This window comes from Coturnix japonica, chromosome 1 (assembly GCF_054131305.1).
Source record: "Coturnix japonica strain WE chromosome 1, WE-NBRP24, whole genome shotgun sequence".
NCBI classification, from domain to species: domain Eukaryota; kingdom Metazoa; phylum Chordata; class Aves; order Galliformes; family Phasianidae; genus Coturnix; species Coturnix japonica.
In genome coordinates, this window is record NC_140663.1 from 118,204,252 (window position 1) to 118,228,392 (window position 24,141).

Consider the following 24,141-nt stretch of genomic DNA (forward strand, 5'->3'; position numbering starts at 1 on the left):
TCATAGTAACACTTGCGAGATTCTCTACCTTCTTTGCAATGGAAATATATTGTTCCCCAGCAAAGTCCATCTTGTGCTTGTATAGATGACTCAGCTATATTATACATCCAGGTTGAAATACAAATTCTTACTGGGATTTATATAAATGTTGGCACAAGAGTTTGATTAGCATAACATTCTTTAGTTCTATATGTGCAGCAAGTTATTACTGTGATAGCTATAGTATAAATGCATAGGCAAAGAAGCAGAGAAGTTGATAAGAATAAACATCTAGGAAAGGTCTTTACAGTTCAGAGCTCTGTTGCTTTGCTTTTGTTCAAAATGCACCAGGCATTTGAAAAAGTCAACAGTTTCATAACCAACCTTGGACAAGCTAATGTTTGACTAGCACAGGCTGATAACCATTGGTGTCACCGGCTTTCACCTCGGTCACCTCACTGCAGCCTCACACTGGCTTTGCCCAGCTCTTGCAAGGCTACAATAGAAGCTACCCCCTACAACCGGCCAGCCGGGCCCCGCCACGGCCTACTAACCCTACCCGCCTCCATCCCCGCCCCGCTGCCATTATAAGGCCGCCCAGCTGCCCGCCCCCAGGCTGTGCCGAGCGGGAGGCCGGGGTATTATTGCTGCGGCCATGGCGTTGAGCCCGGTGCTGGGGAAGCTGGTCAGCAAGCGGGTGGTGCTGGCCAGTGCCTCGCCGCGGCGCCAGGAGATCCTCACCAACGTGGTGAGTGCTGCCGAGCCGCTCTCCTTCTCTCCCCTCGGCGGGGCCGGCGCGGCCCGGGACTCGGTAACGCGGGGCGGGTGGAGGCCGAAGCTCCTGCGGCTGCTGCCCGCGGTCTGTCCCCGGTGTGAACGCGGAGGGCGGCCGCCTGATTAACTGAGCGGCCCGGAGAGCGCGCAGCAGCTGGGTCTGGTGATGAGTAGATTAAATTACTCTGCTAAAAGGCAGCACCATTGCTTCTGGTTTGTTAAATAAAAGCTCAGAAGATGTTGGCGCTGACTGGAGTAATTAAAAGGGTCAGCCTGTTGCCCTAACTTCATGAGATGGGTTATTACAGTTGTGAGGGGTAAGGTAGTTACCCTTCTCTTGCAAAGCACTCCTGAAGCATAAAGAAAGCTTTAATCCTTCCAGAATATTTGGTGGCTGTGGAGGCAAGTGCAGGCTGGGACAGCAGACTGGCAGTAGGAAGTGTTTGAATTAATATTATACCTTACTAATGAGGCTGCACCTCAAGCATTGTGTTTGGTTTTGGGCCCCTTGCAATAAGGAAGACATCGAGATCGTGGAACATGTCCAGAGAAGGGCAGCTTGTCTGGTCTGGAGCACAGGTCTTATGGGAAACAACTGAGGGAGCTGGGATTGTTCAGCTGTGAGAAAAGGAGGCTCAGGGAAGAACTGATTGCTCCCTACAATGACCTGAAAGGAGATTGTGGCGAGGTGGGGGTCAACCTCTTCTCCTACATAACTACTGATAAGACAAGAGGGAATGCCCTCAAGCTGCACCAGGGGAGATTCAGTTTGGCTATTAGGAAAATTCCTTCTCCAAAAGAATGGTGAGATGCTGAAGTGGGCTGCTCAGGGAGGTGGTTGAGTCACCATTTGTGGAGGTGTCCAAGAAATGTATGGATATGGCACTGAGGCCCACAGTTAGTGAGCAGGATGGTGTGGTGGGTTGATTATTGGACTAGGTGATCTTAGATCTTTTCCAACCTTTATGATTCTGTGATTACAAAATGAATAATATAAGTACACGGGGTTCTTCACAGGAAAAGTCAGAAGTTAAATATAAAGAAGGTATGTAGAGATGAAGAGAAGTATAGAGGTTCGCACATGCTGAGTTAGAGATGTAATGCCTGTTGGGTATAGTAAATTTATGTGTATCATCTGGAGGTGGGAAGTAAGTACAACATGTTTTATAAAACCATCTACTTCTTTTCTACTTATTAAATTTTTACTAGCAGATAAATACAGATGGTAAATCTCATTGAAGAATGTGCATCAATGCTGTGCAAGTGCGGTGGAGGGATTCAGCTCTACTTACAGGAATAGGCTAGTCCCAGAGCACATAGATTTGATGCTGTGATAATAGAAGCATTTTTTCCCCGCTTATTATTATAAGGGTAGGAATGTCTTAAAGTGAGTAGAGCAGAAACTGAATTTGTCACTTACATGATGTGTCTTAGAGCAACTTGTAATGTGATTACACTTTCTGCATTGCTTTCTTTGTTACAGGGTCTACGGTTTGAGGTAGTTCCATCCTGGTTTAAAGAGACACTTGAAAAGTCATCTTTTGCAGCCCCTTATGAATATGCTGTTGAAACAGCAAAACAGAAAGCTCTTGAAGTAGCAAATAGAATGCATGTGGTAAGTGTGGAATGCGCGTGGTAAAGGGGAGCTGTGAGAAAGAAGAGGACAGACTCTTTAGTAGGGTCTGTTGGGATAGGACAGGGGGAAATGGTTTCAAATTAAAAGAGGGGAGATTTGGATTGGATCTAAGTAAGAACTCGTTTATGATAAAGGTGGTGAAACACTGGAACAAATTGACCAGAGAGGTGGTGGACACCTCATCTCTGGGGAGGTTCAAGGTCAGGCTGGACCAGGCTCTGAGCAATCTGATGTAATGTAGGTGTCCCTGTTCATTGCAGAAGAGGTGGACTGGATGATCTTTGAGGGTCCCTTCCTACTTAAATGATTCTATGATTTGTTGACTGATTCAAGAATTTGTTGACTGTGAATCCAGAGCTTTGCTGTAGCTTTCACTGAAAAGTTAATCCAGTTGAACAGTTATAACAAGAGAATTCAGAATTCATAAGAATGGAGATGCTTGGAAAGCAGAAAAAAAGGAGACAATCTGCTGTAAAACAGTGGAGAAGGAGGCTGACACTCTTTTTTAAAAAGAGTGAGAATCTAACAGTTTCATGTCTATGATTCTTAAATATTATAAAATCTGTTATCAAATATACAGTGTCAGTTGGATTTCTGCCCTTGTCTGCAACTGCTGTTTATGAGCACATGAGGCTGTTCTTTACTAGAACCTTTTCAGGAGTCTGGCTGATGAGATCCTATGAAGTATATTGTAATAATGTCTTAGTACAACTCTGGAAGAGGAGTGTATTTGTACAGCCAATGTTGATGTCAGAAAGGGAATCTTAAGCACTCTAAACCAACAGTGTTACCAGATGTTACCACATGATCTTCAGCGTAAATTGTTATCCAGGTTTCTGTCACCTTTTTTCAGAGGTTGGTGTGACATTATTTCAAACCCAGATTTACAAACTGCCTTACGGTGGCCTTTCATTGCAAAGCAGTATACTGGTGATAATGTTCATTCAGTGGATTTCTAAATGCATCTTGAACAAGGAAGGTTTTTTTTAATGTTGATAGAACTTATTTCAGCTATTAAAATTACTTCAAGAAGATCTTCTGGAGAAGAATCTCCTCCCTACAGGCGTTTTTGCTTAAGGGTTGCAAATGGAGACAAATTTCCTCTCTTGTTTTAAATAGTAGCTGTGTACCTCATTAACATGCAATTAAATAAAATTTTATCTGTAAGGACAGACTACATACAACTTAAAGCCAAGAAAGCGCTATAAGGATACTTTATATACCTCTACTTCTCAGTTTCCCAAACTGTACTGTATATGCTCCCTTGAGAGAATTGTAGCTAAAGAGAAATCATTCAGCATACTTGACTATGAAAGGTGGTTCCAGAGGGCTTCAGATCTGTACTCCTGTCCCCACTGCATAGGGTGCTTTCTCTAAAGGAAATGTAACTGGCCTTTCAAGATCAAATTGGCCTCTGGGTCTGCAGGCAGTTCTCTCCTAGATGTATCTATTCATCAGTAAGATAGTTGGGTGAAGCTGCAACCTGAGAAGAGTCTGCTTAAGTCTCCTGTTTTACTCACTTTTGTGGTGTTATAAATTATTACTCTTGTCTGAACAGTGCAAAAGGAGGAGAAAGTGTCATGTTTTTCAGTTCTCTGTAGAGCCCTATCTGTAAACCTACCTGGTGAATTCAGGTTTTCTTGCCTCATTTATCTATTTATTTATTTTAAAGCATTTTATTCTTTCTTTTATTTTTCTTTTTGAAACATACATTCTTTCTTTATGCCTTTTCAGAAACACCTGAGAACACCTGACATTGTTATAGGAGCAGACACCATTGTGGTAAGAGGTCTTCTGAGCTTCGGTATTGTTTTAAACCATGACAAGCATAGAAAATACAAACATATTTAGGCTTAAAGTTGGGGGTGGAAAATGATTTTTTTCCACTGACAAGTTGCACCTGAGATGAGATGTTTTTTGAACTTTTGTACATGTATTTCTAGGTCTTTTCTTCCTAACAAGGCTAATTTTGCTGTCTTGAGTGCTCAAAGCCTCAGTACTATTCTTCCAGAGACAATAGTATCTCTATCTGTGTTCTTTGCTTTGCTCAGTAGTCTCATTTTGAAGATGTGGCTGAAAACTTATTTTAAATCCTTATTTTAAATCCTCAGTTTCAGGAAAACTAAGAAGACAGCACAATATCTCTGTCTTTCTGTTTTAGTCTGTGGATGAGCAGATCTTGGAGAAACCAGTTGATAAGCAAGATGCATATAGGATGTTATCAAGGTTCGTAATGCTACATGAGATTCAGAATGTGTACATTTGTTTTAATGGGAGCTGTATAGATGTATATTGAGAAATCTGTGGCCATGTTTTGTTCTGATGTTTTTAAATATCATAAGCTGGTCTTGTATCTGAAAATTAGGTGTGCTTTTCTCTTAGCCAAAGCTGCTTGTTTCTTGCCCTTTCACTGCAGGGAGATGGGGGACTTAAACCGTTTTGTTATGATTTTAATTTCTGGAGTGAATTATTACAGGACTTACTTGTATGCTTCAGTTAATACTGGAGGGAAGACAGGGAGAGAATTATGATGGGGAGAAGAACAGAAGTAGTTTGAGGCTTGAATTTTAATGAAGATAATTGCATGTATGAGAGAGCGATGCTTGCTCACTGACACCTGCTTTGAACTCCTCCTACCTTGTTTCCCTTCAAGAGAAATGTCCAGTGTCTTCAGATTAAATTTACTATTGGATAAACATTGTTCTAATTTACTTTGCAGTAAGAAAGATGTAATACAGTCAGTAGTGAAATTAACTGGTTGAATGATTGAAGCTGAAAGGAGACCCTTCATCTTCTCCAGCCCATCTGCTCAAGTAGGGTTGCATTGTGAAGTCATAAGAAAATGCGTTAGTGTCTCAAATGGAGGCTACACTTGCAGTTTTGCTCCAACCCAGATTCTGCTTTATGGATTTATAGTTTAATTGAGGAATTGTTTTTTACTTCCATTGTTGCTCTCAGTGGATGTGCTGTCAGGCTTTTAGGCTTCTGCTTTTATTTTTTCCCTTCTCCTGAAGGATACCTTTCAAATTTAACGTTGTTGGTTTTTTTTTTTTTTGGGGGGGGGGGGGGGAATGTTGATTATTTTTAAGGAAACACTAACTGAATAAAATAAAACAAATCACCTCATTTTTATAGGATGAGATGCAATGAGTCTGCTTGTCAGTCGGTCTTGCATTGCATGGGAGGGGACACAGAGCGTGCAGTACTGGATTCAGCAGTTTATATTCCAACTCTGGAGTCTGCTAGACAGAGAATGCAAGGGCTTGGCTGGGTTTGCAGTTCAGCCAAAGGTCTAACCTTGAGTCTGTTGTTTTTTTTTAAGTCTATTTATATATATTTATATAGTTTTTGCACTGGTGAGTTAAGTTGAATTTTTAATCCTTCGGGGCATGTTGCTAATTTAATAGTAGTAGGGTTTTTTTGTTTCTGTTCTTTATGGTGTAATAGTGGCATGTGTTGCTAGTAGGAGATTCCTTGGGAAGTCTGGCAAGAGATTTCTCACTACTCTTTTTGCTTAAAATGATACCAAGTTTGGCTTAAAAAGAAGTCCTATTATGTACTGATGTCAATTGTGTTCTGAATGAATTGGAAAATATTTAGACAAGATACATCCTTATATCCAGAGTATCAGAGTAAAAATCTTGCAGGGTTTAATTCAGCAATTAATCATGCTGAATCCGGTGTGAGGTGTTAAGGGTGAGATGCTTCTGGTTACATCACGTGGTAGCCTGGCTAATCTCTAATCTCTTCAAAAATCTAACTCTCATGATACTTAGGAGAGTTCAATTGCTTCTGTATTACACAAACTTAATGCCTTTACAATTATTCAGCCACAGTGTGGCACTCTGGAGCCTTTAGAAGAATGGCTACCACTTCCGGCTTTCTGGGCCAGAATCACACAGAATCACAGAATGACCCGGGTTGGAAGGGACCTCAAGGATCATGTAGTTCCAACCCCCCTGCCTGGCAGGGCCACCAAACATACACATTTACTAGATCAGGTTGCCCAGGGCCCCGTCCAACCTGGCCTTGAACACCTCCAAGGACGGGGCATCCACAACCTCCCTGGGCAGCCTGTTCCAGGGCCTAACCACTCTCCTAGTGAAGAACTTCCCCCTAACATCCAACCTAAATCTTCTCTCTTTTAACTTAAAACCATTTCCCCTAGTCCTGCTATTGTCAGCCCTTTCGAAGAGTTTACTCCCCTCCTGGGAGTAAGAATCCTGCTCACTTGGGAAGTCTGTGCATGTGTTTGAGGCAGAGTGAATGTAAACCGTCTTCCTGTGTACAGGAAGACACTGACACTGCTTCTGTTACTGCAGTTTGCTGTGGAATCCCTGGAGCTCAGTTGTTTTGATGAAATACATACATAATCTGCAGTTACCTGGCACTTGTTTGTGATAAGTTGTGACCTAACTGCATATTGGCAGTTTTCAGTGAAGATACCTGCGATGACAGTGTAAATGTTGACTGGCTTTTTCTTATGCATTTGAAGTATTTGCTTCTTCTGTATGGTGAATAGTCTGACACCACTAATTGCTTTCTCGAATTGTGGACATTGGTGTTAGTGAGATTTTAGAGACTTAACGTAAGTCTTCTTAACCTTTTTTTGCTGGGTTTGGTTAATATATTTTCACTTATATTGAACTAAGAATATATTTGTTTATGACATATTTATATCATGTTGATGTTTTTGTATGATCTGTTTGGAGGTGTGGCAGTATGATTATGAAAAATACTTCTGCTTGTGACAGATTTCATAAAACCATTGCTTAATATGTGATTTTCCCTGTCAGGTTGAGTGGGAAGGAGCACAGTGTTTTCACAGGAGTGGTTATTATACACTGCAGCAGTAAAGGTACATTGGTTCTTTTTGCTCCATGTTTTCATGAGAAATCATTTGTATATGGACTTTGCCTTCTACAGATGAATCCATAGGGTTGAATTTTCTCTTATATAGTATGAATTGGCTTTGAACTCAACTTGGGAATTACCTAACCTTTAAACTAAAAACACATCACAAAAGCTACCCTTCTTACTGCATTCAGTTGCATTCATCCTTCCTCTATGACAAAATACAAGCCTATAAAAATGATCCTTCTGAGAGCTATGAGGCCAACTACAAGATCAGTAGAAACTGGAAGAAATTCTCTAAGTGAAATTCAGACAATTTGTAGCAGCTGTAGGGAGCAATACATCTATATAACTTTTTCAGCAAACAATTGTTTTTTGAGCACTCTAATGTCAAAATTTGAGTGTTCAGAGGATTTCCTCTAGTAGTTATGTCTATATTTTGTTAGAGGAACTTATTTCAAAGGCCCTCTGAAATTTCAGTGAGTGTGGTTTTATGTAGACAAATTCTTTACAGCTTTACTTTTTTATTGGAATGGTTGTTTTTAAGTCTTGTAACAGAAATAGGGCCAGTGATCCAGTACTGTTACTGATGTTTGTACAGTAGAAAGAGTAATGGCTGGAAAAGAAAGATCTACCTTTTACCTCCTGCAGGATTTCAGTTGCTACCAGAGTACAGACTAATAATTTGCACAGCAGTAGCAAGAGATGTGGACTTGGATCTTGTAGGAAATAGTCAACTAATAACATGTAATGTGCTAGTGCATGCTCATTCTTAGAAGGCTGCTTTCTTTTGAGTATATTTTGGTACAGCCTTGCTCTATAATCTTACTGGGTTCATTGTGTACTCACTCATTACGCTGTTGGAGCCCACACCCAGATATACAGTGCTTCATAGCACACTTTAAAGAACCTTTGGCATTCTTACAGCCACTTCTATGTAAAAAAGGCTGAAATAATTCTTATTTATTGAGAGATATGAAAAATCACACTGCAGATGGCACTGCTGGATATCTGCAGTACAGATGCAGCTGCACGCTCAGGCATATATAACAGCTATAATTTTAACTATGTTGTGTTATGGGTTGTTTGTGAACAGTCCTAAGTTAGAAGGATGTTTGCTGCTTTCTTTGTATTTGTTACTGGGTGTATATGCTGGCAGTTAATTAATTACGCTAACTAGAGCATACTGTACACAGGGAGAGCAAACTGTTAGCTTGAAGAGGGGAACACAGTGGTAGAAATTGTAAAAGCTGAAAGCTGTGGAAGCTTACTGAAAATTATAAGTATGTGCAGGGGGAAGTAAACAGAAGAGTTCACTGTCCATTGAGACTTTTGTTAGCTACATCGTGATTTATATCACTTTTTCTAAGTAAAACTTGTATTTATATGAGGTATAATTAAACTGATGTTACTCTCTAAACTAATTTGGTGTTACAGTTTCTGTTTCTAACTAGAATTTCTCTCTGTAGATAATCAGCTAGAGACAGAAATCACTGATTTTTATGAAGAGACTAAAGTAAAATTTTCGGACCTTTCAGAAGAGCTCTTGTGGGAGTACATTCATAGTGGAGAGCCCATGTAAGTAAGACCCTAAAGCTACCTAATACTGTGTCAGAGTAGATCTTGGGTTATGTTACTAGACTGCAGCATAAAATATTCTGCCCTAATCTAAGCTTAATCTATCTCTTAGCAGCGTACTTTCAGAAGCAGTTTGTGATTCTGTACAGTCTGGAGTTAATAGACTGAGACTGACTGACCTTTGGTTTCAAAGGTTGCTTACTTAAGCTTTCAGGTTTGGATGTTAGTTAGTCAGTGTACTTCTAACTACCTTGTTCCGTAGGCGTGAGCAGTGAAAATGTTGGTTTATTGCACTTTATCTGGCTGTATACATAACATTATGCAGTGAAATTTACATAATTGACTTAAAGATGGATTAAATTCCCAAGATTACTTTCTGTTTCTATTTATATTTTTTTTTGAAATTTCTATTTCCAAAAAATTACATAGAAATTTGTTAAGACTGAGTGAGATAGCACTGGATTTTGTATTTGAATAGGTCTTTGAAAAAGAGCCCAACTTTTCTTCCTGATCTCATTTTAGATATTCCTCTGACTGAGAGCTTCAAGGCACATACTACAATTGTTTGAGTTCTAAGACATCCTCTTAAGTTTGAGCTCCTTTGCAAGCTAATGTATGCCTAAGGACCCTTCAGCCTTTAGTGGAATAGGGCTAGGGTCAAAATGTAACTGGGTGACTAAGTGGCAGCATTGGTCTCAGGAGCACTTGCTGTTACTATCCTTGCCAGACGGGACGTGGAGGAAGCTGGGTGACCCATGGCAATGTGGTTTGATTGCAGTCAGATGGTATATCTCCATCTAGGGGGACTATGTCACTTGAACTGGCAGAAACTCCTTAAGACCTTAGGCTACTCACCCTTAGTAAAAATATTAAACCTTATATTTAGTTAGGACTTATAAATTGCAGTTTTGAGCTTAACTAGAATCCATTTTCAGCTTGAGTAGACTAGTCTTTATTCCAGTCCCTGCAGTTCTATTGATTACATGTTCTGTGAAGCCTTTATTGTCAAGAACGCTCTCAACCTTAATTAGATAAGTTTCGGCTTTCATTTTCTCTTTCCCAGGGACAAGGCTGGTGGATATGGAATCCAAGCCCTTGGTGGAATGTTAGTTGAATATGTCCATGGAGACTTCTTGAATGTGGTGGGATTTCCTTTGAATCACTTCTGCAAAAAGCTAGCAGAGTTGTACTATCCACCCCTTAAACATACCATACAGCATATAAAGCATGACTCTATCCCTTCTGTGGACACTTTTGAGAGCCTAAGTGATGGAGAAAGTGAATCCTCAAGTTTCAAGGAACATAAAGGTGCTAGTAAGTTGGACAGTCCCTCAGGAGTTATTTACAACTCTGAAAACAGCTCTGGTGTCAGAACTGGTTCTGTGATACCTTTGGAAAATCAGAATGGAGTGTCAGACAATGCAACAAAAGTTCCATCTAAAATTCTAGACCTGATGGATGGTTTTAGAGCTTCAAAGGTAAGGATAGGGGGGAGGATGGGGAATAAAACTAATTACTCTGATTGATACAATTGCTTTGTTGGAGGTAATTTGAAATGCTTGAGATGGGATAAGAATAATAGTACAGAAGAAACAGTGTGCATTACCAGAGAATCAAAAGTAGCTGAAACTTCTGACACAACACAGATATATGTATATATTTTTGTATGAATTCTATGTACTGTTTAACTGCCGAGAAGGTTAAAAATCTTCTTTTTAATTTGAAGTTGAAGATGCCTGCAGGACTATTTTTGTTCTTTTTCCTTTTGCCATTTGCATGTTGGGTATTGAGTATAAATGGTTAAACTGTGCTTTTAGGATGTCTGGAAACAGTACCTATCTGCTTTCTTTCCATATGTTCCTTTTGTCGTGTAGTCTAATTAAATGCAACTTATGGAAGATTGACTTATCTTTCATTAGCTACATCAGCGATTCTGACTCTGGTGCATGTTGTAATTAGGAGACTCCAAAATAACAGTAATTTCAGAAATGTATCATGCAAATCATGCAAAAAATGCATTCCACAGTGAAAATGGAATGTTGTTGGGAAACTTCAGAATGCTTTTAAATATAAATGTACCACTGAGGTTTTTAGCACTAAGTGCAATCAAACAGAAAACAGCCTTTTATCTACACTGCTCAGAAGGCTTTTTATGTGCTTTAATTACCAAACTTATTTTAAATGTATGCAATGCTTGTCATAGTGGGGTTTTTTTGGTTTTTTTTTTCCCTTTTGAACTTGTAATACTTAGTTTTAGAATTCTGGGAGAGATCTTAACTTTTTTTTTATTTCCTGTTAAGGAAGTAGCTCTTTTTATACCCTGTTTCATGTTCTAGATGTTTATCAGATATTGCCTGGAGATTATCAACTGGAGAGATGTACACCTAACACAGGCTACAAACTGAAGGTCACAAGCAGCCAAGTGTAATGGGGAATGAGTAACTGGGTGTTTTAAGTGCTACCAAGTTATGTGCTCAGAGCTCCACTGTAGTGAAAGAAGGTGAAGGAGAAATTGAGCACTAGTTATTCTGAATAGATTACTGATATCAAGTTGGTGATGTTTCAGAAAGAGATGGAAAGAACTGCTCAAGTGGCAGTGAAACGACAAACCTAAAGATAATTAAAAATAGCAGAAGAAAATACACAAAACAGTGAACAGTGGTTCTGTTGAAACAGTAGAAAGTCGCTGTTAAGCCTGTAAATTGGTGGCTACCCTTACGGTAGTCCTGTGCATGATACAGTTAAGTTATGGAATGATAATTAATAAAATCAGATGTTCTTATATAGCTGGGCAGTAGCAGTAGTTGTTTCAGTAGCATAGCAATGGCTAATGGTAGGCTTGTTGAGTGAGGTGTATCCACTTAGAGCAAGTTTGATGTACAAGAATGGATGAGATAATGCTTAGCACATCTTCAAGTGCAAGATGTGGAGAATTAACAGCGTTCTGTAATTGCACATTAGGTGCGCTTGTTGCTGTGATCTGATGGCAAAATCAGTTCTCTGTGATGAAAGTTGACGGAAAACTATTAAATAGAAGCAGGAGCTTTTCCTAATAATCTGTGTGAAATCAGCATGGAATACTGGGTTTCATGCTGGGCTACTGGGGTTTTATCTTCCTGAGGCCTGAAGATATTTGTACAATTCATTATTGTTATTATTTTCTTTGTTCCATGTGTAAGTATCTTAGCAAAGTGTGCATGTAGTCATGTAGTAGAGTTGTGCTTTGAAGTCTTATTCCTTTTTCTAGACATAGTTTTTACTGCACGAAGACCAATCTTTCTATAACTGAAGCTGCTACATTGCCTTAATGGAACTTTGCAGTTCCTTATATTTTAGGTAAATCAAATTTAAATTGATCTTTTACACATTCTCTTAGGCATTAGTTCAGTTGTTTAAATATATTTGGCTTAATGGAACACGCATATAGCTAGGTATATGCTAAATATCTGTATAATGAGGTGCTCTTAATACAAACTCTGTAGGCTGCATGCCAGTGTATTTTGAGTTTCCTTCTCTCATATACCTCTGTTCCAATTAATGTTACTTAGCAAAGTTATTAAAACACCTAGAGGAAAATAAACCTGTCATAACAGTTCTTAGGAGTTGTTACTGTGTAGCACTTAACAGTAATTATGTAGGCTAATACTTCTGGAATGTCTGTGGCAAAAGGTGTAGGTACTTTGTTTCTTGATTGCAGTCTTTCTAATGCAACTGGTTTTGCTCTTCTTTTTCTACATGTAGGCTCTGTTTGTAGCCTCTAAGCTGAAGATGTTTGATCATTTGAAAAAGAAAAGTCCTCAAAAGGCTGCAGATATTGCAAATGAAGTTGGAACTTCTGTGTGTGGGACTGAAAGGCTCCTTGATGCCTGTGCTGCTCTTGGTTTGCTGGAGAAAACACCTCAAGGTGACTTTTCCCATCCCTTCCACATTGTCAGTAATTTGGATTTGAGGTGGGAACATCATTGCTTTGTCATTAATAGCTGGAATTGTTCTGTTTGGGAGCAGGCATTATTTATTGAACACACCAGGTATCCTTTGAGGAAACCCTAGATTGATGTAGTGTTCAGAGAGCAAAAGCAATCATCTCCAAATTCTAATAACTTTCATGGGCAAGTCCCAGGGAGCAGCATAAAAGCTCAGATGTGCCACCTAAAGAAGGAAATGAAAGAGAAAGTCCTAAAGGCAGAACATATTGGGGAATGTGTGAATTTAAGGGGAAGAAAAGGCATAATCTTAAAACAGAAAAATGCGGTCAAGAGCGAGGAACTTGTGATGGTCTTCTGTGAATGTCAGATGCATAGTTAAGATTATCTGGATTATAAATAAACAGTGAAAAGGTTCTCTACATCCTTCAGCACCTACATTCATTTTAAAAAGGAAGCCCCAAAGTGATTTTCATTCTTGACAAATGAGGAAACCTTTAGAAGTATTTCATAGAAATCTTTGTTCAGTAAAACACCTTGTGATGCCAGGATCAGGATTTGGTGGCTCTTTAATGGCATTACAAGGTAATATGCCTTGAAATATTAGCTGACATCTGTAAAGTGCTGGAACAAAACTGGTTATAACTGTGCTCTTTCCTTAAGGTTATAGGAATACGGATTCAACAAATACTTATCTGGCATCCGATGGTGAATACTCGCTTCATGGCTACATTATCCACTCTAATGACCATCTTTGGCCTCTCTTTACACATTTGGAGTCTGCTGTTAAAGAGGGAAGCAGGCAGAACCATCGAGCCTTTGGAAAGAAAACGGAGGATTTATTTAATGTAACGTAAATTCTTGTTTGTTTCAAAACTCACAAGTCTGGAGCTTCTCTAGGGGGAAATAGAAAATGAGCTGTTAAAGAGAGTTCATGAATCTCAAATACTAGAAATACAGCATAACTTGCTTGTCATAGATTTCTGTTCCCTTCAACTTTTACAGTGCAGTCTTAAGGCTCCAGAAGTTCTGGAGCAATCACAGAATATACTAGAAAACTTAAGTGCTGATAAAATTCAGATGGAAGTTCTGCCCATCCAGTTAACATGCCCTACAACAACCTCTCAGTGTGTTTAATTGACTACTGTGTGGCCTTTTTGTTATACCAGGTTACATTTTATATGTATTCCTTCAATTCTGGGCACTGATTGCTTGTTACTGATGTGCATCCAGTGCAGTCTGTTGTGGCTGTACATTCAAAGTTGCTTTTTAAGTGCTTTAAAGGGAAGTAATGATCCAGTCTACATAGGTCACTCAGCCTTTGTTTTATCTGACTTTGTAGTTTTGTATATACTTCAAGCTGGTGTATGTTGCCATTAAGAACTGTAATCCTTTCCTTAGTCTATTTCCACCTCAATAGTGTTCCTTTCCTAATGCTAGCCCAGGTTGGTCTCTTCAGACTGGGGTATCACATAAGGTGATTCCTAACTCAGCAGTTCTACACCTAGTGAAGCAGACTTGTGCTTGTTTATGGAAGAGATTATATAAGGATTTCATCTTTGACTGCAACACTTCAGGCTGCATCTTGAGGTTCTTGATTTGCACTGAACTTCTAAATGTTGAGTAATCTAGTTTTCTAAAGAGAATGTTTCTTCACTTCCATTGTAGTTAATAAATGAAGTAACAGCCTTTGGAGATTTTAGGAAGTCCTTTTAGCCTAACATTGTCTAAATTACTGGTGGACAGAAGCTCCCTTATGAATCCTTTAGAGACTGATTTAAAGGGAACTTAGATTCTTTAGGATAACTGCAGAAGTGGATACTTAAATTTGTGTGAATTACTAACTTTAGTGTAGGTGAGCTATTTTGTGTTAATCTGGATTATCAACTAGAGTTTTACTGGGTGATGCTAGGCAGGAGACACTATTTGAGATATGCAGTTTCATATCTCTGCAGTGCAGTATGTGTCCAAGTAGGATAGATGCACTGCCTGTGGTACTATATATACCATAGCCGGTAGATATTCTACTTAATGGTAGTTTAAAAGCAATGTATATCCAATATGGTTAGTATGGAAGTGAGATGTGCTTTATGCATCACTTAGAAGCTTGGAGGCATAAGGCTCTAGTTCTTCATACTTTCTTAACTGATCTAAAACAAACAGTACAATCCTTAATATTGCTGTTTTAAAATTATAGCCCAACAATCTAATTATTTTCTCATCGTGTGAAAATAAATGCTGGAATTGTATGAAATCAGTTTGTGAGTATATCAGGAGAAAGGATCATTGGTGAAAATTCAGTCTGTCTGTTCAGGCATTTTAAAGATGGAAGACATTCTGCTGTGGAACAAATTCCTTAAATGTATATCTGAGGCATAGAATTGCATTAAAAACACTTTGCATTACCTCTTCCTCCTGCTGTGCTGCCTCAGCTCATGTTTAATAGCCCTTGAGCTAACCAAGACTATGACCAAGCTAGTTAAGTGTGTGTTCTTTGAGACGTAACTACAAAAGATGTCTAGATGACAGTTAGAAGCAGTTGTAACCAGCAAAGAACTTGGATGAGCAACCAGGCAATGATACTTTGGTCTGTTTTTAATTTCAGAATTCTCATATTAATATATTAGTGCACCAGCTCCTTTGATTTGAACATAATTTTAGTTATAGTAATTGAAATTTGTTTCACATTGCTTGTGTTTTAAATTTCTTTTTTCTTTTTAAGGACTATTATCAGAGCCAGGAAGTGAAGCAGCGTTTTATGGCTGCTATGCACAGCATTGCCCACCTTACAGCAAGAGACGTGGCTACAGCATTTGATCTTTCAGAGTTTAAGACTGCTTGTGATTTGGGAGGTATGGTCTGTAGTTGAGCCTGTGTGCAAATAAAAAGGAAAAAGCTTGCTTTGAGATCTGTATTTTATTACTTGGAACATGCACAATTTTCCACTTGATTTGGGTATAATTGACTACTGTTACTTTTCTGGTATTGTAATAAACTGCCCAAACTTTGAGGTGTTGTTCTTGATCATATTAAGTACTCTTGATCATATTAACCGTCAGTATTAATACTGAAGTATTATCTACTGGCTACCTTTATTTCTGAACTGATATTTATCTCTTAATGTTACATACAGACTTTTCCTTAAAAAATTATGCAAATGGTTGGAGAGAAGATTTTACTTGAGTTTCTTTGAACTTCCAACAGGTTGTACTGGAGCTCTGGCTCATGAATTAATGCGAATATATCCAAATATGAAGGTCACGGTGTTTGACCTTCCAGAAGTCATTGCAAACACCTCTTGCTTTCAACCATCAGAACAGTGCACAGCTCCAGTGACATTTGTATCAGGTAAACATAACATTACCGTTTATCTGATACCTGTTATCCTCAAGCACAGGACAGTCTCTCTTGCTGCAGAAAATGGTGTGCTGCCCTGCTCCAACCCCAAGTCTGACTTGGTACAATGCAGCATTGGCTCACCCATAGTAAACAGGTGTTGTAGTTCTCACACCTGTAGGGATAGAACCAAACAGTGGTTGTAGAGTGGCGGTAAATAAAGTGGAATAAGTGGAAGTATATAAGTGGAAGTAGAGTGTGTCTTTGGCTTTTCCTATCTAGGCAAGATCAATACAGTTATTACAAAAGACTTTTTTTTTTTCTTCATTTAGTCTTTCTCTCAATTTTTACATATAACAGAATTCTTACCTGTGATCTGCTCTGCTTCTACACTATGCTTTCCTTAGCTACAGATCAGTGTATCACCACTCCTCTTTCTTCAGGCTTCTTTTTTCACCTCTGCTGAAACTCCTAGTTCCATCTCAATGTTTTTATTTCCTTCTGGGGAGCTATACTAACTGTAATGAAACATACAAACTCTGCCTTTCAACAGGTGACTTTTTCACAGATGACCTTCCAGAAGCAGATCTTTACATACTCTCCCGTGTTCTTCATGACTGGCCCGATGAAAAGATTCATGTACTATTAAAGAAAATATCAACTGCTTGCAAACCAGGTAGGTTTTTAATCTTTTATGATTGATTACAGGTGCAAATTAATGCACAAGCTCGGAATCATAATAATAAGTTAATATATTTTAAAAATGGATATTTTTGTCTAATCATGGCAGTCTTTGCTTATATAACTGTTTGCATTATAGTAATGCTTCCAAGAAAAAACAAATCTACTAACAAAATGATATAAGTCCTTACTGTAGTTGCAGATATTACAAGCAAGTACATCATCTCCTCTATCTCTGTGTTCAGCCTTGCAAAGATCTGTATCATCAGTTACTGAAGCATGAGCTTCTACCTGTGTATATACAAGCAAGCCAATTAAATTTGCTGCAAGTTAATCAAGGAGAGGCAATTCTTGCTATGTCTCAGAGACTCAGAGTACTGAGTTCAGCACTACTTTATGATGAGATTTCTTGAAAAATATGTAGTGTTGTACTTTCAACTACATTTTGAAAAAGATAAAAGATGAAAGGGGAGGCTTTGAGCAAAAAGGAAGAGAAAAGCCTTCCTGCTTTACTCAACTGGTTGCTTAATCCAAGAGGATTAATAGTAGCTATGAAGTTTGTTTCACAGGAGTGCATTCAAAATAAGATCTAGGTTGCAAAGCATAACCCTGTTACTCAGAATCATGAGTTGGAAGGGACTAATGGAGATCATCAAGTCTAGTCCCCCTGCTAAGGAAGGTTCCCTGTATGTAGGTCACATAGAAAGGTTTCAAGATGGATTTTAAATATCTCTAGAGAAAGAGGCTCCAGAACGTCTCTGGGCAGCTTGTTTATAAACTACAAAGACTGGATGGCTGTCTTTCCTTATGTGAGGACTGGGATATGACAGGAAGGAGTTGCTTGATTCAAATACTAACAAGACTGAGTTTAAAAATCATGTTCAGGAAGTGATCTAAACTTCACTGAAGTAGAAACAGAGCTCAAAGCTCCCCCCTCCCTCTAACAAGTAATGGTTTCTTCCAGGAAGAGATGATTGAAAGTAAAATTTAGCTACTGATTACCACTGAAGCCCATTAAAACACTGTTCTGATGGAGGACCTATGTATAAATGTCTCTGAACAAAACACTAAAAATGTGAAGCTAGAAATACCTTACTAAAGTACTTCTGGTTGTTCTGGAAATGCAGGAAGTGCCTTGCTAGTGGCAGAAAGTGTGCTTGACGAGCAGAAGACACACCCTCCTAGAGTTGTACTGCAGTCTCTGAGTATGACTGAAGGCAAGCAGAGAAGTGGCTCAGAATATAAGCAGCTGCTGGAGAAATACAGATTCACCAATACGCAAATTAAGATCACGGGCAACTTACTAGATGCTGTTTTGTGCTTCAAGTAGAGTCAGTCATCTTTGCATGTGCAGAAATAGCGTGAGGTGCTGAATTGTTTTAACGTGTGCAATATACCTGTCGTCACCCTGTCAGTTTAGGACCATTTTGACCCTTTATTTGAAACATAGATGCTAGATATTGTCATAGATATGAAACTGGTCAGCTTTGAATAAAAAGTTTAACTCAATTCTGTACAAGCTGTATAGTCTTTGAGATAATAGTTGTCTTTCCTTTTCTACGGGGCTTTACTGAGAAGCACTTCAAGGATGCTGTTTTATGCTTTAAAAAACAAAATAAAATAAAAAATTGGTCCAAAGTAAGACATCTGAACTCTAATCAAGTTCCTGGAGTAGGTTTAAGGTCATAGAAACTTCAGTAACTTCTAATTTCCAGGCACAGTATATACCCACACAGACTCCACTTGAGTTGTTTCCATCGGTTCCTGTCAGATTTGTTCTTTTTCTGAATGTTTTTTTCTCAGTATTGATAAATGGCTGTTTATACTTTGCCTGTTTATACTTTGCCTGATGAAATTTAGGTTTTATACAGCTTCTCAAAGGTCTGTGAATAGAAATTTATGTTCCAGCTTTTAATTAAAAGAAATACATACCCCATCTCCTCTCCTCAAGTACTTTGTCACTAATGTCACCACTTTTAATCGTTTTCTTTGATACTATATTAATATTTACCATTTCTATTTTAAATGCCCTTTGTAGTATAAGCATTCCTAGAGATTAAAGTTGTACTTTCAAACTGGCTTTCTCTTCTATCAGTTATTACTTTCTTGTCTGCCTCATTTCTGGAGCAATAATCCTAACAAGCCAACCTCAGCAAATAGTTTGAGCAAGGTCAGGAGTTGCATCTGCCTGCTAGACTCTGTCTTGTTATTTAATCGGAAGTTACTTTGCTCTTTGAACAGTGGCTAAAGCAAACGTACTACAGTGATTCATTCAGCTCATCTAAGAGACGTATAGTACAGAGTTCTTCAGCTGTAGGAAACTAGGGGCATGTCAGATTTCTCTCAGACATGTATATGTAAGTCTTAGCAGAAGCTTTTTATGCATGAAATTTTGCCGATTTCATCTGTTTGGAGAGGTGTCCAACTATGGAATGTATTTGAAACAAATCTATTTTCTGCATTGTTACAAAGTTTGCCATTGTGCTTAAAGGGTTTATATTTCAAAAACTTATTCCAGCAATGAATTATTCTGTTTCAGCTATTCATCAAGTTTATGCTGTACTTCAGGCTGTTAGAAACTGAGTTGGAACACCACACTCTTAAAGCTGGCACATTTATTACTGTCAGACTTAAATTTGTACCTCTAAGTACTGTGTACTTAACAACTATAAAACTTGACTAACACACGTGGTTAACACATCTCCTCAGTGGACTCTGTTATTAAAGTGCAGCACTTTATATAAAATGAGACTTAGTTCCTTGAGCATGGTGACTGTGGTAATGTACTAATAAAACACAGCACTGTGTTCTTTGCTGTTTCTTTATTGTGAAGTCAGCTTTAAGATATGAATATGAAATAGCCATTTATTTAAAAACAAAACAAAAAACAACTTTTAATAAATTACTGCAGTAGTGTGATGTGGTTAGAGGGTTCAGGATCATTTTGCTAGCTACACTTGTCCAACTTACGAAGGAGGCTAATACAGGCTTTGCTGAATGGTGGGTGCCAAAAAGACAGAGCCAGGCTCTTTCCTATGATGCACAGTCATGGAATGAGGGATGATGGGCACAGTTGGGAAACCATGACTGCATAACAAGCTAGGGAAAAATAAATCATTAAGTATTGGAGCAGGTTGTTCAGAGGTTGTGGAATCTCTGTCCTTAAGGGTTTTAAGATCTGAGAATAAAGCTCTGAGCAAGCTGATGTGACTGCAGCACTGTTCTACTTCAAGTAGGAGGGTGGAGCAGAGTTTGCCTGTCATCTACTTCAGCTCAAGCTGTTCTGTATTTGATAGGTTCCATTCAGGTGAGAAATGATAAACTCATCCTTTCTCACTAATGTTCAAACTTTTATTTTTTTCCTGGAAAAGGCTGGTATTGTTTCTGAGTGTAGGGAGTAGATTTAATGGTGTTACACTGAAAAGATTTCCTGAGCAGTTGGGATAACAGGAGAGTGTTTGGGCCTAAGAATGAAGATGTAAGGAATGTAGGGATGATTTGTAGAATGCAAGTGATTTTCTGCCAATAAACCCTGTAGGTATCTGTGGCTGGAAAGTGGATGGGACAGAATTGTAACTAAGCCAGACAGCCTAAAATCTTAGGAGGAGGTATTGAATGGCCTTTTTGTTTGTGAAGTACCTGTTCACCACAGGATACGTGGCTTGAGCCTGTATTTACTGGGGTTACTAATGATATGGTGATGAAGCAGGGTATTTATTAATAAGCTTTTGAAGGACTTCTGTGACACCTGATAGTAACACAGCGGTCTCAGCTAGCAATATTATCTTCAAGTCTTAATCTTTTCTCTAAGCTGCAGACTTTTTCTATAATATATTATTATCATGGAATATTCTGAGTTGGAAGTGATCTGAGCCTCTTCAAGTCCAACTTCTGGCTACACACAGGACTACCCAGTATTCTAACCCTGTGTTTTGAGAGTGGTGTCCAAACACTCCCTGAACTCGGGGTCGTGCCCACAGCCCTGTGCATCCCGTTCCATGCCCACCACCCTGTGGTGCAGCCCCTTTCCCTGACCCCCAGCTGCCCCTCCCCTGGCACAGCTCCATGCCGTTCCCTCGGGCCCTGTTGCTGTCACACAGAGCAGAGCTCAGCGCTGCCCCTCCGCTCCCTGTGAGGAGCTGCAGCCACCATCAGGCCTCCATCAGCTCTTCTGCTCTGCACTCTGCACGCCAAGGAGCCTTAGCTTTTCCTTATATGTCTTGCCCTTTTTTTGTAGCCCTCCTTTGGATGCTCTCTATGATGGTTTTGTGTCCTTGTGTTGTGATGCTCAAAACTTCATACGCTGAGGTGTGGTTATATTTCATTTTATACTTAATTGTTTGCTAAATGTCTGAGGTGTACTGGTTGGAATGACAGAAGGGATCATCTTCAAGGTCAGAACAAAGATACTAATGTTGTGCAGCACTTATTATTAAGATCTCTGCAGCCATTTTGTTCTGAGTTGGTGGTCCTTACTTCTACTGTGCAGAAAAGCTACGACCACATAACATGCTAGTCTCAAAGGCAGTAAGTAAAACAGCTCTTGTTTTGTCAAGTGCCCCCTCAACCATGTCTTCCCCGTTCCATTCATGGGTCTGAAGATGGAGGAAGAGGCTGCATGTGAATGATCGAGTTCTACCCTCAACCCTTGACCATTCCCACCAGAAACAACTCAGTTCATACAAAGTAACGTAAAATAATAATAATAATAATAATAAAGCTTTGTGGCTTCTGTAATGTTTGTCATCCACTGTTTTGTCCCCCTTGGCACAACTTGGCAGAAATTGTCTTGTTGATAATGGATTAGTACTGTTGTATGCATCTGTTTTTAAATTAGGCTGTGGGATTTTGCTGGCTGAGATGCTGCTGGATGATGAGAAGAAGAACAGGAGCGCAGCTTTGCTTCAGTCTTTGAACATGCTCGTGCAGACGGAGGGAAAGGAAAGAAGTGGCTCTGAATATCAAGGCTTACTGGAACAACACGGATTCTCTAAAGTCGAAACCAAACTGACAGGGAATTTGTTAGATGCTGTTCTCTGTATTAAGATTTAGGAGAAAAAGATTTAGTAGTAAAATCTGAATTATATTTGATGTGTTGTAATTATATTCTGTTTGCCAGTAATGTAAACAATAAATGCTTTGTTTTTTGAAGTTACACTTAAAGAGGGGAAGCAATTGATGGCATTTATCTTGAACTTGAGAAGCTTTTAAGGTTCAAAATAACGCCTCATTGTGCCACAGCTGTCTCTGCTGTTTACACAGTTAGAAACTATCTGGGCACAGCAGGGTTTCAAACAGCTGTGCTTATTGCCTCTATACAATAGCAGGACATGGGGTAATGGTTTTAAGTTGGAAGAGGGAAGATTTAGGTTGGATGTTAGGGGGAAGTTCTTCACTAGGAGAGTGGTTAGGCCCTGGAACAGGCTGCCCAGGGAGGTTGTGGATGCCCCGTCCTTGGAGGTGTTCAAGACCAGGTTGGACGGGGCCCTGGGCAACCTGATCTAGTAAATGTGTATGTTTGGTGGCCCTGCCAGGCAGGGGGGTTGGAACTACATGATCCTTGAGGTCCCTTCCAACCCGGATCATCCTGTGATTCTGTGATATACAGACAAGGTTTAGCTTGAGATGCTAGAGGTGCCACCCCTCTGCCTACCATAATTTTCTGCCCTTTTACACATTCAGAACTATTTCCCAGGCTACCTCTTATCCTTTCTCCTTGACTGCAGTGCTCCTTAACTGCTGGGCCTGTCTTCTTAGTAACTCAGTCAAGATGGACACATTGCTGTAGCTGCTAGCTACAGGCTCGTGTTTTCTCCACTAACCTACTTGCATCATTTGTAAGCCTCAGAAAGTTGGGGGCTATGAGAACAATTTGCTTACGGAAACATGCAGTTCTTTTGGCTACATCCATTTACAAAGATGGGTTGGAAGGGACATGACACCAAGTATTCATATAACATACAAACGTCTTGTCATTCACAGTATGTGGAAATTGGTGATAAAACTTAGAATCACTTTGGTGAAACTGAATTTATCACTACTGGGTTACGCTCTCTTCCCATTCCCAAACGAGGATGCTGCACTAATGCAGAAACCAGTTATTTTGTCTTTCTCTGTTATTCACTTGCTTAGGTATGTCTGCTAAAAAAGACAAAGAAGCCCTTTTGCTTTCAGTGACTTCCCTTGGCTTTTTGCTTCTGGGGACCATGGATTATGTACAGATAACTTGTAGGCATAATTAACAAGGACATTTGGAATTATCTCAAAACATTTGTGCTGGGAGATGGGATCTTGCTCTAGTCCTGTCAGTTGCTACATAACCAGTCAAGTAGTCAGAAGCTTCTGCACCAGATGATTCGTGTAACGCTATATGTCACAGATAAGGTGTTTGAGGTTACCTGGGATGCATTTAACTGCTGCTTATCTCACTGCTATTTTACAGAACTCACTAGGCATGCACCTCGTTAGTATGTAAGCGCTAACTATTTAATAAAGTCAGGAAACAGCACTGTCGTGATGGTGAAGTCAAGGTTGGAAGAAGTAAAGCAGAAGCTTCTCAAGAGCATCAGAAAAGACTCCTTTGCATTCTGCAGGGATACTTGAAGTGGTTTTTACATAAAAACACAGGTTTCACCTCTTGGTTTGTGTGCTTTTTTTCGGGGGGGGGGGGGGGGAGGGGGGGGAAGGGAATGTTCATCAGTGACAAAGCAGGGGGAATTAATGGTGCAAAGGGAAGAAATGAGGCTTTTTTTCCCTCAAAGAAGAATAGCTTTTTAAGCCATATGTCTCCCAGAACATGCACTATGGCCTTTCATTACATATAGCCAAACTATGGTCCTGTCACACAGCATATGCGTGACCTTCTGTGGGTCAGCATGGGAGTCACTTCACTACCTGCCTATCCTGGATCAGAACATAAAGCAGCATAAAATTACTTCATATCTACCTGTGTGACATGGTGTAGGGAGCCTGCTTTGGCAGGGGGGTTGGACTCGATGATCTCTAGAGGTCCCTTCCAACCCCTACAATTCTGTGATTCTGTGTGAAAAGGTGCAATGACATGTGACAGAGCCTGAGAAGTGGAAGTACGCCAGGCACGTCCTGTTCTCACAGCACCCAGCCTGACCTGCTCTTTCTGACCTCCTACACAGCGCTGTGTGTGTGTGAGCTGCTTTTGGACACTTCCACAGCTGCACTCTGTGGTTTACCACTCAAGCAGTCATTTGTTTAGAAGAAAGCTTGGCTTGCAGCAAGCATCCATTAAAAACGAAAGCAATTACAAGAGGCAAACGGGAACTCATACACAGCAGTTGGGCTGTGAGCTGTACGATCTCACTTTCAGCACACAGCACAACCCTTGGCCGGGTGGAGGCACGGCCT

The 24,141-nt window shown here is 39.6% G+C and overlaps 1 protein-coding gene across 2 annotated transcripts; it reads left to right on the forward strand.

Annotated features, from left to right (window-relative positions):
• The first annotated feature begins 592 nt into the window (after positions 1-592).
• Positions 593-23,394, forward strand: ASMTL (acetylserotonin O-methyltransferase like). 2 transcript variants are annotated; one of them, XM_015848497.3, is made up of 13 exons: positions 593-727; positions 2,237-2,368; positions 4,124-4,171; positions 4,551-4,615; positions 7,186-7,247; positions 8,713-8,821; positions 9,885-10,299; positions 12,563-12,725; positions 13,408-13,592; positions 15,467-15,596; positions 15,949-16,092; positions 16,634-16,756; positions 21,599-23,394. In XM_015848497.3, the coding sequence occupies exons 1-13, from the start codon at positions 635-637 to the stop codon at positions 21,811-21,813; spliced, it is 1,884 nt and encodes a 627-aa protein (XP_015703983.2). In that variant the 5' UTR covers positions 593-634; the 3' UTR covers positions 21,814-23,394. The 2 variants fall into 2 exon arrangements, with proteins under 2 accessions (XP_015703983.2, XP_015703993.2); XM_015848507.3 differs by lacking the exon at positions 21,599-23,394 and adding an exon at positions 17,889-18,841.
• Positions 23,395-24,141: the final 747 nt, after the last annotated feature.